The following is a 13284-nucleotide window of genomic DNA, read 5'->3' on the forward strand; positions in this document are numbered from 1 at the left end:
GGCCACCATCACCCTGATACCCAAACCAGACAAAGATACTACAAAAAAAGAAAATTACAGACCAATATCACTGATGAATATAAATGCAAAAGTTTTCAACAAAATACTAGCAAACAGAATCCAATAACACATTAAAAGGATCGTACACCACGATCAAGTGGGATTTATCCCAGTGATGCAAGGATTCTTCAATATATGCAAATCAATCAATGTGATACACCATATTAACAAATTGAAGAATAAAAACCATAAAAGAAAAAGAGACTGAAGCTTCGATTGTGCAACATGTCCAAAGTCTGAAAATTACTGGTTCAGATCCATCTCTGCCCTTTATTCTAAGTCCAGAGCCCAAGTTAACTACCTGTGCCACATGACCCTTTAATAACTATAATGATTCCTCCTCCCTTAACTGTTCCCTAGTCTTCATTATTTTCCATGAAGACCTGCAGACTTAAAAGGCCATGATGAGGACTTCCCTGGTGGTGCAGTGGTTAAGAATCTGCCTACCAGTGCAGGGGACACGGGTTCGAGCCCTGGCCCAGGAACTAAGCCCACGTGCCACAACTACTGAGCCTGTGCTCTAGAGCCTGCGAGCCACAACTACTGAGCCCACGCACCTAGAGCTCGTGCTCTGCAACAAGAGAAGCCACTGCAGTGAGAAGGCAATAAAGAGTAGCCTCCGCTTGTCGCAACTAGAGAAAGCCCGTGCACAGCAACAAAGACCCAATGCAGCCAAAAATAAATTTACTAAAAAAAAAAAGGCGATGATAGTGTCTTTTTTTTCCTCCCTCCGTATGGGTGGTAACAGAAAAAAAAGGCAGCCAAAAATAAATTTACTAAAAAAAAAAAGGCGATGATAGTGTCTTTTACTTCCACCCTGAGTATGGGTAACAGAAAAGAAAAAGGTATTTGTGTGAAGGAGAAACAAGGTGTTGGCTTTGAATAAGATGGATATTCAGTTATTGGACCTATTTGTCACATCCTCTTATTGCATTCACCAGGGTATCTTCCCTCTTATCCTCTTCACCATGAAAGGGCTCAGCCATGACTATAGTTGACAATGGGATTAAATGCTCTACTATATGATCTATAATTTAGCTCATATCCTGAGTCTGATAGGCCTGGGTGTTGTCATGGTTGGTTGTCCCTGGATGGAGCAGGAGCACACATACAGGTAGTACTTTTCTTATTTTTCCTCATACAGTATTGAATGACTGACTGGAGATAAAGAAACTGGAGATTATTGGTATTTGTTCTTGATCTACAGAAGAACTAACAGGTCATCTATAGAGGAACCCCTTACTGTGGCATTTCGGAGGATATTCGGCTAGAAAGTTCTTAGTACTAATCCTCTTGAATTCAATTAAGTCCAGATTAAGAGCTATGGATCTCCATACACACACTCTGCTTTACATAGTATAAATGGACTTTCAGCTAATGCCAAAGAGCTATCCCATGACAAATGTTCCTTGTCATTTCCCTCACAGCACTGGTGCCACTGATAGACATGAACATCATTTTTCTTCATTTTCTCCAAAGCACAAGTCCGGAGATAACTGTGTAAAATAAGCTTCTAACTCTGGTAATTTTATGGTATCTTTTCATCAACTCCAATAAAATCTAGCAGATACATAACACTTGGCATTTAAATTATGTTCATAGAACACAATGTTTCCCCAATAAATGACTTAGGTTTGGTACTGAACTCCAGGACCCTTGATAAGGAGATGGGGAAATAAGTACCCTTCACCCCCAAAACAATGGGAAAAAATTAATAAATGTTACCCATCCAACCTTAGGCTTAGGCATAGGATTCTGAGGAAATAGAAATTTAGACCTGGCTTAGGGGCATTAAGCCAAACTTTAGAAAAAAGTTTCTGATATTCTAAGGTCTTCATTTTTTTGATGATATATGAGGTTTAAATTTTAGCTCTGGTTTCATCATTGGCTTCTTTAGATTATACGTTCAAATGCGAAGATGATTCCTTTTAAGCCTAAGGGAAGTCACCTTAGCTTTTAAATATTTGTAATGGTTTGTAAATTGAGGAGGCTAAATGAGCATTTTCAATTTAAAGTCTGAAACATTTTACAACTAAAATGGACATACTGTAATTGAGTGTGATTGCTTCATTTCGTTTTTTCATGCATTATCACGAAATTTCTATAGGTTTCTAGCCTGAAGTAGTCATCTCATTATGGAACTTCTATGATAAATAAATAATAAAAGTTCATACATTTATTTTGATAATAAATATTTTGACAAATATATTTATTCTCATCACCTTTACTCAGTTCTCTACCCAACCTCTTTCATGTCAATAATCCCACTCTTACCTTCTTGCTTCTGTCGTTTTACTTCAGTTGGCTGCTGTCCTTCATGTAGGCCATTTCAGGGACTCCAAAATGGAATCTCCTAATGTCCTTCTGTCTCCTCCTCCCCACTCGTAGTTAATTTTATTATGAGGAGATGTGGGATACTGCATTTCCATTTATCTATTTAAATGGGAGAATGACCTGGCTTGAGGACTTTAACTCCTGTGAGTAGTAGAGTCCCATTCCAAGTCTCATTATATTAAGGTTTCTCACATTCACATTGCCTCCATTCTCAACAAAAGACCTTTTATGGGGCAAGTGAAAAGGATTGGAGAAGGTTGCCAACACATTTTAATTTTTCCAGACCTTTACGAACAGAATTTGTAAACCGTTTTCAAGAAGGTGTTAAATTATAATTTTACCTTCTAGAAATTGTGCAAAACTCTCTCCAAAGAAAAACAAGAAATCCTTCACCAAAAAAGTCAAAGATATAAATGATCCTACTTCTATGGTCTGTATGCTTGTGTCTATTGTGCTTAATTTTATGATGTCAAATAGTAAAAGGAATATTGTACAAAAACTCAAGCCCTGATTTCCTCTTTCAAATATTTCAGATATTCCCCTTTCCACTTTCAGGAAATCCATGGTCAAACAGAATATATTCTAGCATTCCTCTTAGACCCTTTTCTCCATAACTCAGGTAAGACTTGGTTGCATGGGTCTTATTTCATTGGTTTTCCTGGTCAGAGCCTTTTCCTGCCATCATTAAATATGACTCATAGATTCAGAACAGTCATTTGAGTTGAGCCCCTGACTTAAGAATGTGGAGAAGTCTCTCTTGAATTTGTTTAGTGTGAACAGCATAGACAATTGGGTTGAGGATGGGTGGAATGAGGAGGTAAAAGTTGGCCAAAAGGATATGGATATGGGGAGGGACATGATGGCCAAAGCAGTGAGTGAGAGAGGAAACATCAGTGGGGATATAGAAGACAAGGATAGCACAAATATGAGAACTGCATGTTCCTAGGGTTTGAAGCCTAGCCTCAGGGGTGGCCAACCCCATGACAGCCCTAAAAATCATCACATAGGAGGCAGTGATGGCTAATGAATCCAGGATAAATACCAGGAAGACAATTCCCATTCCATATAAGTTGTTGACTGTTGTGTCACTACATGCCAAGGTGACCACGGCCATGTACTCACAGTAGGAGTGGGCAATGATTTGGGTCCGGTAAAGGAGAAGCCTCAGGCGAATCATCAGGGGCAGGGGTCCAATGTAGAGTACTCCATGGAGGAGGGCAGCCGGGCCTAAACTTCCTACCACTGCATGGGTGAGCATTGAGGTGTGGCATAGTGGGTCACAGATGGCCACATAGTGATCAAAAGCCATGGCAAGGAAAATGTCTGACTCTACTGTGACGAAGCAGTGGATAAAGAACATTTGGGTCAAGAAGTATCTAGATCAATGTGACAGGCACCAGACCAGAAGATGGTTAGCAGTTTGGGCATGGTAGAGGTTGACAGGACCAAGTCAATGACAGCCAACATGCACAGGAAGAAGTACATGGGCTGGTGCAGGCTGCGCTCCAACTTTACCATGGCCAGGATGGTCACATTCCCCACCACAGCCACCAGGTACATGGAGCTAAAGGGGATGGAGAGCCAGATGTTCAGGGACTCCAGCCCTGGGATGCCAGTAAGCCAGAAGGAAGTAGGCACCAAGCAGGCATTATTAGCAAGCAGACATGAACATGTTTGAGGGCTTACAGTAGCTAGGGGACAGGAGCTCTTAGTTTTAGATTTTTACTGCTATGACAGATATTGCCTCTGGAAACTGTAGACTACTGGAATCTTATTTCCATCCTGGCGGAACCTATAATAAAGAAGAATTCTGAATGCCTACTTGAAAATTGACATGTATTTTATAAAAGAGACTCTGTATGAAAACACCCACTGGTAAATGTAGAAACAGGTATGCTTAACATTTCTACTGCTAAATTGCTTTCTTCCATTTCCTTTAGGAAATATTTCCCAAAGAAAAATTACTGGATCAAAGGGGATGAACAAGTTGGGGGACTTCTACACTGGAAAACACAAAGTTCTACGTGCAATGATTAAACGTAAGTCCATGTAATGTGTTTAGCCTAGTGCCTGCCTATGCTTCTCTTTGTTGTATAAAGAGTAACGTCAATAACAATGATTAGCTATTTGCAATTCATGATTTTATAGTGAAAATTTAGAATCAATGCGTTCAAAAGTAAAGCATTATTAAATGAATTAGATTTATTATAATATTTTTAAAGCTATGTATTACCTGGTAAAATGTTTATGTCATATTACAGTAAGTGAGGGAATGGCAGAAAGCAGATTAAAGTATTGATATGATATGATTTCATTAAAATATGTGTTTCTTATAGGAATATACCTTGGATGTAAAAACACATTCTTTTAATTTCCTTTCTTTTGTGTATGGGTATATTCTGTTTTTGAAGAATAGTGAAAAGCTTTAAAAGTCTTACAAAATTATCATAACCCAATCAAAAACATAACGGGACAACTTACTAAGGGTAAAATTTACTAAGGAAAATATATTAGTGAGGTACAATTCCCTTTTCTTTAATGGTTTAATAATAATGGTTTGGTCAGACTGACGAATCTAATTGACTTCTTTAAAAGATACCTGGCATAGGACCTAATTTTTCAAAGGAAAATATCTCATTTAAGGTTGCCCAGATTTCATGGTTAGAAAGATGAAGAACAGATAGAGTCAACTGTCCTAAGGAACATTAAGGACAGAGTCTATTAAACTTTCTGAGAATCTGGGCATCATCTATAATCTGAGATAGGTAAAAGATGAGGTGCATCTTTAAATGAGCAAATCTCACTGGACATTTGCCCATTATCTGATCACAGTGATTAAAAAAAAATGTACTGACAGAAAACAGTCAACAGGACCCTTCTTACTGGCCACGTACTTCTTGGTCTCTATTCTTGGAAGAGATAGGGAGATCAGCGCTAAACCACTGTCCATTACTTGTGAAAGCCTGGTCCACTTCTTACTCTTTTGCCCTTCAGGTGCCTCTAAGAATCTAGCAATGGCTCCTACTGCTACACATCCTCAGGGTTCAGAAGCTGAGAGCACAGGGTATAATTTGGGTCTTGTCCTGTCTTGGGCTTGCCCTCCTCATGTTTCCCATTAGAGTCTCAGATTCAACAAGTCAGACTCTCCATACTCATGTCATGGTAACATGGTGACTTTCTTCACATGGCTACATTTTTGCTGAGAGGTCTCACCACCTTCTTGGTTTTTTTTACCCAGCCATCAAGTCCCATCCCAGACCATCTGTCCTCTACAAAGCCTTCTTTGATATCTCTATACCACAGTGGATGGGTACATAGTCACTGAATTCCCCCCAACTAAAGTCCATGCACATTTCAAATTATTCATGTCAAAAATATAAGTTACATTTTCATAGCAAATAAGCATTGAGAAATGCCCCTATGTAACCTCATGGATTTGTAATTCACACTCCAACACACAATGTTAGGTTTTTTGAGTTTACTTACTGCTGGGTCAGGTATTGACTAGGTATTGAAAAAAAAGATTAAAGTTCTGTGAACTTTAAAATCGTTCACAGATGTTCTTTTATATTAACTCTGACTTTAGCAATTCTGTGAATTGAGTACTTGGATATGCCAATAAGTGATACCATGTGTGAAACTACTTCCTCAGGGATCAAATGTAAAGATTCTGTGAATCTATTGGATAAGAAAAGGAAAGGATGGGAGATAGCACCACAGTAGCAGCCTAGGGTATCAGCTTTACCATCTAACAAAACCAGATTTCCCATCCAGACCATTTTACCCTATGTTTGGGTAAATTGCCTAAACTCTTGAAGTCTCAGTCTTTTTCTTATTAAAAATGGGGAGACTATCAACTGCAAAGGGTAAGGATAAAGAACAAATGAAATAAGTCTGAGGCTCTTGGCATATGGCATCAGCTTTTCTCCAAATTCTTACTGTTCACTATGGGGTAGGGAGTAGAGCAGAAATTTACATCCTGCAAGTTGGAATAGTTTCCTTTGTTTCACTGTCATGTGGGACATCTTTGAAGATTCCACAAAAGTCCCGGAATTGTAGAGATAAGACAGGGATTTATTGGGAACACTAGTCAATACACAATTTTATCTCATAAAAGGGAGAATATCTGAAGTGTTCTCTGAAGATACTGTGACAGGTCCCTTTATGGTTTAGGAGGGTGGTCTAATTACTCAAAGTCAGGGAAGGGCAAAGTATCTCATCATAAAAGAATCAATGTTCATGCGATAGACTTAAAACCAGATTTCTAACTTTGATTTGTGCCAGACCCAGTTTAGTCAATGAAATTGTAACTGAGTTTTAGGCTGGGACAAAGAATATGAGCATATGAATAAAAATCCACCAAGTTGATAATTGGCATCTTAAGTGGTGGTTTGAACTAGGTGTGACACCTAAACTGTGTCACTTTACCTAGAACATTCTAGAGAAACATTTTCTGTATCAGTCCACATAAGAGCATACTTACCTGAACACGGGAGACATGCCTGCAAGTTCTGGAAGAGGCATCCTGATGGTGGGTCTGAAGCTCCCGAGAGAGATGTTTTGTTGTGGTGAAATAAACATGGATTAGAAGCAAGACAAACTTAGTTCAAATACGAACTCTACTGTTTCTGGCTCTGTGACTCAGAAAACAAAGGCAGAGAGATTACACTGCCTGTTTGCCAGTCTGTGAAATGAAGGGAGTAACAGCTGCCTTAGAGTTGCATCATGTATTAAAATGAACTGTTTATAAATGTGTGTGTGTACACACACAGAAGGTGAAATATTAGAATGCCTGGCCTCTGGAACAGGCACTGTATTCCCTCCTTACCTACTCCTCCCCTCTGTTCTTTGCCCCCTTCCAGAGAACACAGACACAGTGCTATTTTCATATGACCTTGGTAACTCCATATCCTTCTTTCCCAACTGTATGAATAGCCTTTTAAACATGGATAAAAATAATTAAAGAGACCTGTTGATGGTGTAAAGATGCAGTTGGGAGAGAAGTTTGCCTGACTGTGGAGCAGAAGACAAGAGGTCCAATCAGGATGGAATAGTTCAATCTTTTCTCTCATGTTCTGATGGAGAGTACTAGGCAACAAAGCTTTTTACATTGAGGTTTCGCCTCTTCCTTGATTCATAACCCAGACCAATTTGTACTCAACTTATTTCCTCTACTTTTGACTAGAACTGTAAAGAAGATAAGCCCTGGATGGACCAAAGACAAATTCAGTTTCTGAAAATTGGAGTCTGATTCCAATCACTTTGTCTCCATCTCTGGCATGTACTTACCCATTTGGGCAATGTCCACAGAGCTCTTTACAGTAGTCACCTCTTGTCTGGATGCTTTGATGAATTTAGTTCATAGTCAAAGGCAGGCCATGTCTCTGACCTCTTCAATATTTTCTCCTGTGTCCCCTCTTTATCCAGGTACTGAAAACAGCCAGTTGCTTCCCAAGGGTTGCACAGAGACACCTGCATTCTTCCCTCTGTATCTTGAGTTACCCCCCCATGGGAGTAATCTTCACTCCTTATTCCACTCTACCTCCCAGGACTAGATTATAAAACTTATTCCTACTCTCCTCCTGGGCCTGTTCACTAGCCCCAGGTTTCTGAGTATTCTCCCCCAAGGCCTGAAGTATTCAAGGACTCTAAGAGTGACATTGGGAAAGAGTTCACAGGAGAAGGGTGGGGGAAAATATAAACATCAGATACTGGTATAACCAATATGAACACTTTTTTTTGTTAATCTTTGCTTATATTATTAAAAAAACTTAATATAGGTTCTAGGCTATGCAAAAATAATGCTTAAATATAAATTTATTAACATTTTAATTTTCCATTGTGCAGACCTCATAAATCCTGTTGTCAAATTGTTTTCCAAAAGTGGTTGTCCAATTTGTGTTTAACCCAGCATCAAGTGAGTTCATTCACTAAATTGCCCTATAGTCATTTAAAAAATATAGTAAGTCCCGTACCTACAAACAAGTTCCATTCCGAGAGCACGTTTGTAAGTCCAGTTTGTTCGTAAGTCCAACAAAGTTAGCTTAGGTACCGAACTAACACAATCAGCTATATAGTACTGTACTGTAATAGGCTTATAATACTTTTCACACAAATAATACATAAAAAACAAAAACAAAAAATGAAAACATTTTTAATCTTACAGTACAGTACCCAGCTGGCATACAGGGGCTGGCAACAAGTGAACAGGCAAGAAGAGTTACTGACTGGAGGAGAGAGAAGAGATGGGAGATGGTAGAGCTGAAGGATCATCAGCAATAGGAGACGGAGGGCAAGCGGCAATTTCACTCATGCCCAATGTTGATGACACAGGTTCCGGTTCCTTGCTGGATTCAATTCTGTTTACCCCCTTGAAGAAAAGATCCAGTGATGTCTGGGTAGTGGCTCTTTTTTCCTCATCATAGATGACATGGTAGCACTGGATTGCATTCTGAATGGCTGCTGCAACCTTCATGTACCATTCTACGTTTGGGTCCTGTGCCTCAAAAACTAACAGTTTCTCCTCAAATAAAGAAAATTCCCTTGCCATTTCCTGTGTCGTGAATCTCTTCGGTTCTTCAGCAGTACCAGCTACATCACCACTGCTTTTACGCTTTCTTCCAGACATCCTGGGCTTGAAATACTGTACTACTCTACCTTATACAGCACTATACAGTGAAGTACACAAAAACACAATCACTTGTAGATGATGCATGGACTTGACAATGTACACCAGACCTGTGAACTAACTTATGTGATTGGACATGTGAATACACGTTCACATCTTTGAAAGTTTGCAACTTGAAGGTTCGTATGTAGGGGACTTACTGTATTTTTATATAGATGAGAACACAAATGCAATAGTTTCATTTCTTTGATTTCTGGGTGAACACGTTAATGTTTGAAAAATTTGTGGCCAGCGGTTTTTTATTTTTAACAATTTCTCTCCAATTTTTTCTACTGTATACTTAATGTGCTTAAAGTGTGGAGAGTGATTTAAGAAAATCTGTTAAAATGTTTCCTATAGGAAGTTCTGACGCACATACAAAAGAGAAAATTTTACAATCACTATTAGTGATTCATGATATTCCATCTTGAATAGAGAACCCTCCTTGAGATTTCCCAATTATTCCTACAGTGGTCTCTCTCTTCTGTATCTTTATAGCTAGGCCCTGAACTCTTATTTCAACCTCCTCACTGGCGTGGTTGGCTCCTGTCTTACTTTTCTGTCTTCCTCCTCTCTACCACTCAGGTGCCATTTTGAAAGTGCAAAATTGATTATTTGTTCTAAATGTTAAAAAAAAATGATTGTGATTGCTTTTTTCATAAATCTCTAGACTATCTTCCAACCATCTCTGGGAAATATCTGCTTTACCACATGTTAAGATCCTCTGTTCTAGAAGATTATTGCTCTCTCCCTGGTATAGACGCAAGTTAAAGGAATTGTTAAAATCTTAGGCAAAATTGGATGGATATAGAGATGTAGGATACAGGAGTTAGGTTTGATTTTAATGTTCCTTTTCTCCCCTCATCAGATTTCTTGAGCTATAATTGGCACAACATTAAGTTTAAGGTCTACAATGTGATATGATAGACATGTATCATTATTAAATGATTAACACAATAAGGTTAACACATCCATTACTTCATACAATTATAATACTTTTTTGTGGTGAGAACATTTAAGTCTACTCTCTTCGCAACTATCAAGTACGCTTGACTTTTAGGAGAATGGCAGCCTGGAAAGGGCATGGAAGCTCCAAGCCCTTTTCCTATACCTTCCTCTCTGCATGTCTTCCATCTGACTGTTCCTGAATTTTATCTGTCATAATGAGCAATGATCTAAGAAGTTATTTGAGGCTTTGGGTGGAGACAAGATGGCATAGGAGCAGGACATGGGCTCACTCTTCTTATGAAAATGTCAAAATCACAACTAACTGCTGAACAACCATTGACAAAAAAAAAAAATGCTGGAAACTACCAAAAAAAAATCCTATGATCAAAAATAAAGAAGAAGCCGCATGAGATGGTAGGAGGGCACAACTGCAATAAAATCAAATCCCATACTCACCAGGTAGGTAACCCAAAAACTGGAAAAAAATTATATCACAGAGGTTCTCCCATAGGAGTTAAACTTCTGCACCCCATGTCAGGCATCCCAGCCTGGGGGTCTGGCATTGTGAGGAACAGCCACCAGAGCATCTGGCCTTGAAAGCCAGTGGGGTTTGATTGAAGGAATTCTACAGGACTGGGGGAAACAAACTCCACTCTTGGAGGGTGAACACAAGGTCTCATGTGCATCAGGACCCAGGGGAAAAAGCAGTGACCTGATAAGAGACTGGCCCAGACCTACCTGCTAGTATTGGATGATATCCTGTGTAGGTAGAGGGGTCGGCTGTAGCTCATTGTGGGGACAAAGACTGGTGGTGGTAATTCTGGAGATTACTCATTGGCATGAGCCCTCCTGGAGGCTGCCATTTTCTCACCAAGACCTGGTCCCACCCAAAAGCCTGTAGGCTCCAGTGCTGGAATGCCTCAGGCTAAACATCAGCAGGGCAGGAACACAGCCACACCCATCAGCAAACAGTCTGCCTAAAGTCTTCCAGAGCCCATAGCTTCCCGATAAACACACCCCTTGACATGGCCCTGTGCACCAGAGGGACAAGACCCAGCTCCACCCACCAGTGGGCAGGAAACAGTCCCTCCCACCAGGAAGCCTGCACAAGCCGTTTAGACTAGCCTCATCCACTAGGGGGCAGACAGCAGAAGCAAGAAAAACTACAATCTTGCAGACCACAAAATGGAGACCACAAGCACAGATAGCTAGACAACCTGAGATGGCAGAGGAATATGTTCCAGATGAAGGAACAAGATAAAACCCCAGAAAAACAACTAAGTGAAGTGGAGATAGGAAACCTACCCAAAAAAGAATTCAGAGTAATGATAGTAAAGATGATCCAAAATCTTGGAAAAAGAATGGAGGCAGAGATTGAGAATATATAAGAAATGTTTAACAAAGACCTTGAATGGATCACTGAAGAAATCAAAGAGGAAATCAAAAAACACCTAGAGAGAAATAAAAATGAAAGCACAACAATCCAAAACCTACGGGATGCAGCAAAAGCAGTTCTAAGTGGGAAGTTTATAGCAATACAAACTTACCTCAGGAAACAAGAAAAATCTCAAACAAACTAACCTTACACCTAAAGCAACTAGAGAAAGAACAAAGAAAACCCAAAGTGAGTAGAAGGAAAGAAATCATAAAGATCAGAGCAGAAATAAATGAAACAGAGATGAAGAAAACAGAGAAGATTAAACTAAAAGCTGGTTCTTTGAAAAGATAAACAAAATTGATAAACCTTTAGCCAGATTCATCAAGAAAGAGGGAGAGGACTCAAATCAATAAAATTAGAAAATGAAAAAGGAGAAGTTACAAAGGGCACAGCAGAAAGACACAGAATCATAAGAGACTACTACAAGCAACTATATGCCAATAAAATGGACAACCTGCAAGAAAAGAACACATTCTTTGAAAGGGACAATCTCCCAAGACTGAACCAGGAAGAAATAGAAAATATGAACAGATCAATCACAAATACTGAAATTGAAACTGTGATTTAAAAACTCCCAACAAACAAAGTCCAAGACCAGATAGCTTTACAGCTGAATTTTATCAAATATTTGAGGAAAGTTGTCACCTTTTCTTCTGAAACTCTTCCAAAAATTGCAGAGGAACGAACACTCCTAAACAGATTCTATCAGGCCACCATCATCATGATACCAAAACCCGACAAAAATACAAAAAAAAAATTACAAGCCAATTATCACTGATTGAATATAAACACTACAATCCTCAACAAAATATCAATACTAGCAAATCAAATCCAACAATACATTAAAAGGATCATACACCACAATCAAGTGGGATTTTTCCCAGGGATACAAGTATTCTTCAACATATGTAAAATCAATGTGACACACATTAACAAACTGAATAATAAAAACCATATGATCATCTCAATAGATGCAGAAAAAGCTCTTGATAAAATTCGACACCCATTTATGATAAAAATTCTCCAGAAAGTGGGCATAGAGGGAACATACCTCACCATAATAAAGGCTGTATATGACAAACCTACAGCTAACATCATACTCAACTGTGAAAAGCTGAAAGTATTTCCTCTAAGATCAGGAACAAGACAAGGATGTCCACTGTCACCACTTTTATTCAACATAGTTTTGGAAGTCCTAGCCTCAGCAATCAGAAGAAAAAGAAATAAAAGGAATACAAATTGGAAAAGAAAAAGTAAAACTGTCACTGTTTGCAGATGACATGATACTATACATAGAAAATCCTAAAGATGCCACCAGAAAACTACTAGAGCTCATCAATGAATTCAGTAAAATTGCATTATACAAAATGAATACACAGAAAACTATTGCATTTCTATACCATGAAAGATCAGAGAGAAATTAAAGAAACCTGTTTACCATCGCACCAAAAAAAAAAAAAAAATAACCTAGGAATAAACCTACCTAAGGAGGCAAAAGACCCAGACTCTGAAAACTATATGATGCTGATGAAAGAAATCAAAGATGACACAAACAGATGGAAAGATATACCATGTTCTTGGAATGGGAGAATTAATATTATCAAAATGACTATACTACCCAAGGCAATCTACAGATTCAGTGCAATCCCTATCAAATTATCAATGGCATTTTTCACAGGACTAGAACAAAAATTTTTACGTTTTGTATGGAAACACAAAAGACCCCAAATAGCCAAAGCAATCTTGAGAAACACAGAGCTGGAGGAATCAGACTACCTGAATTCAGACCATGCTAAAAAACTACAGTAATCAAAACAGTATGGTACTGGCACAAAAC

General features: G+C 38.8%; 1 protein-coding gene across 1 annotated transcript; it reads right to left on the minus strand.

The window, feature by feature from the left end:
* Positions 1-3106: 3106 nt before the first annotated feature.
* LOC112063623 (olfactory receptor 52M1) lies at positions 3107-7687 on the minus strand. Its single transcript, XM_024118732.2, is given in 3 exon segments — positions 3107-3768; positions 3771-4085; positions 7684-7687. Coding segments are annotated over 3 exon segments (981 nt in total).
* Positions 7688-13284: the final 5597 nt, after the last annotated feature.

Source organism: Physeter macrocephalus, chromosome 16 (genome assembly GCF_002837175.3).
Source record: "Physeter macrocephalus isolate SW-GA chromosome 16, ASM283717v5, whole genome shotgun sequence".
Lineage (NCBI taxonomy): Eukaryota > Metazoa > Chordata > Mammalia > Artiodactyla > Physeteridae > Physeter > Physeter macrocephalus.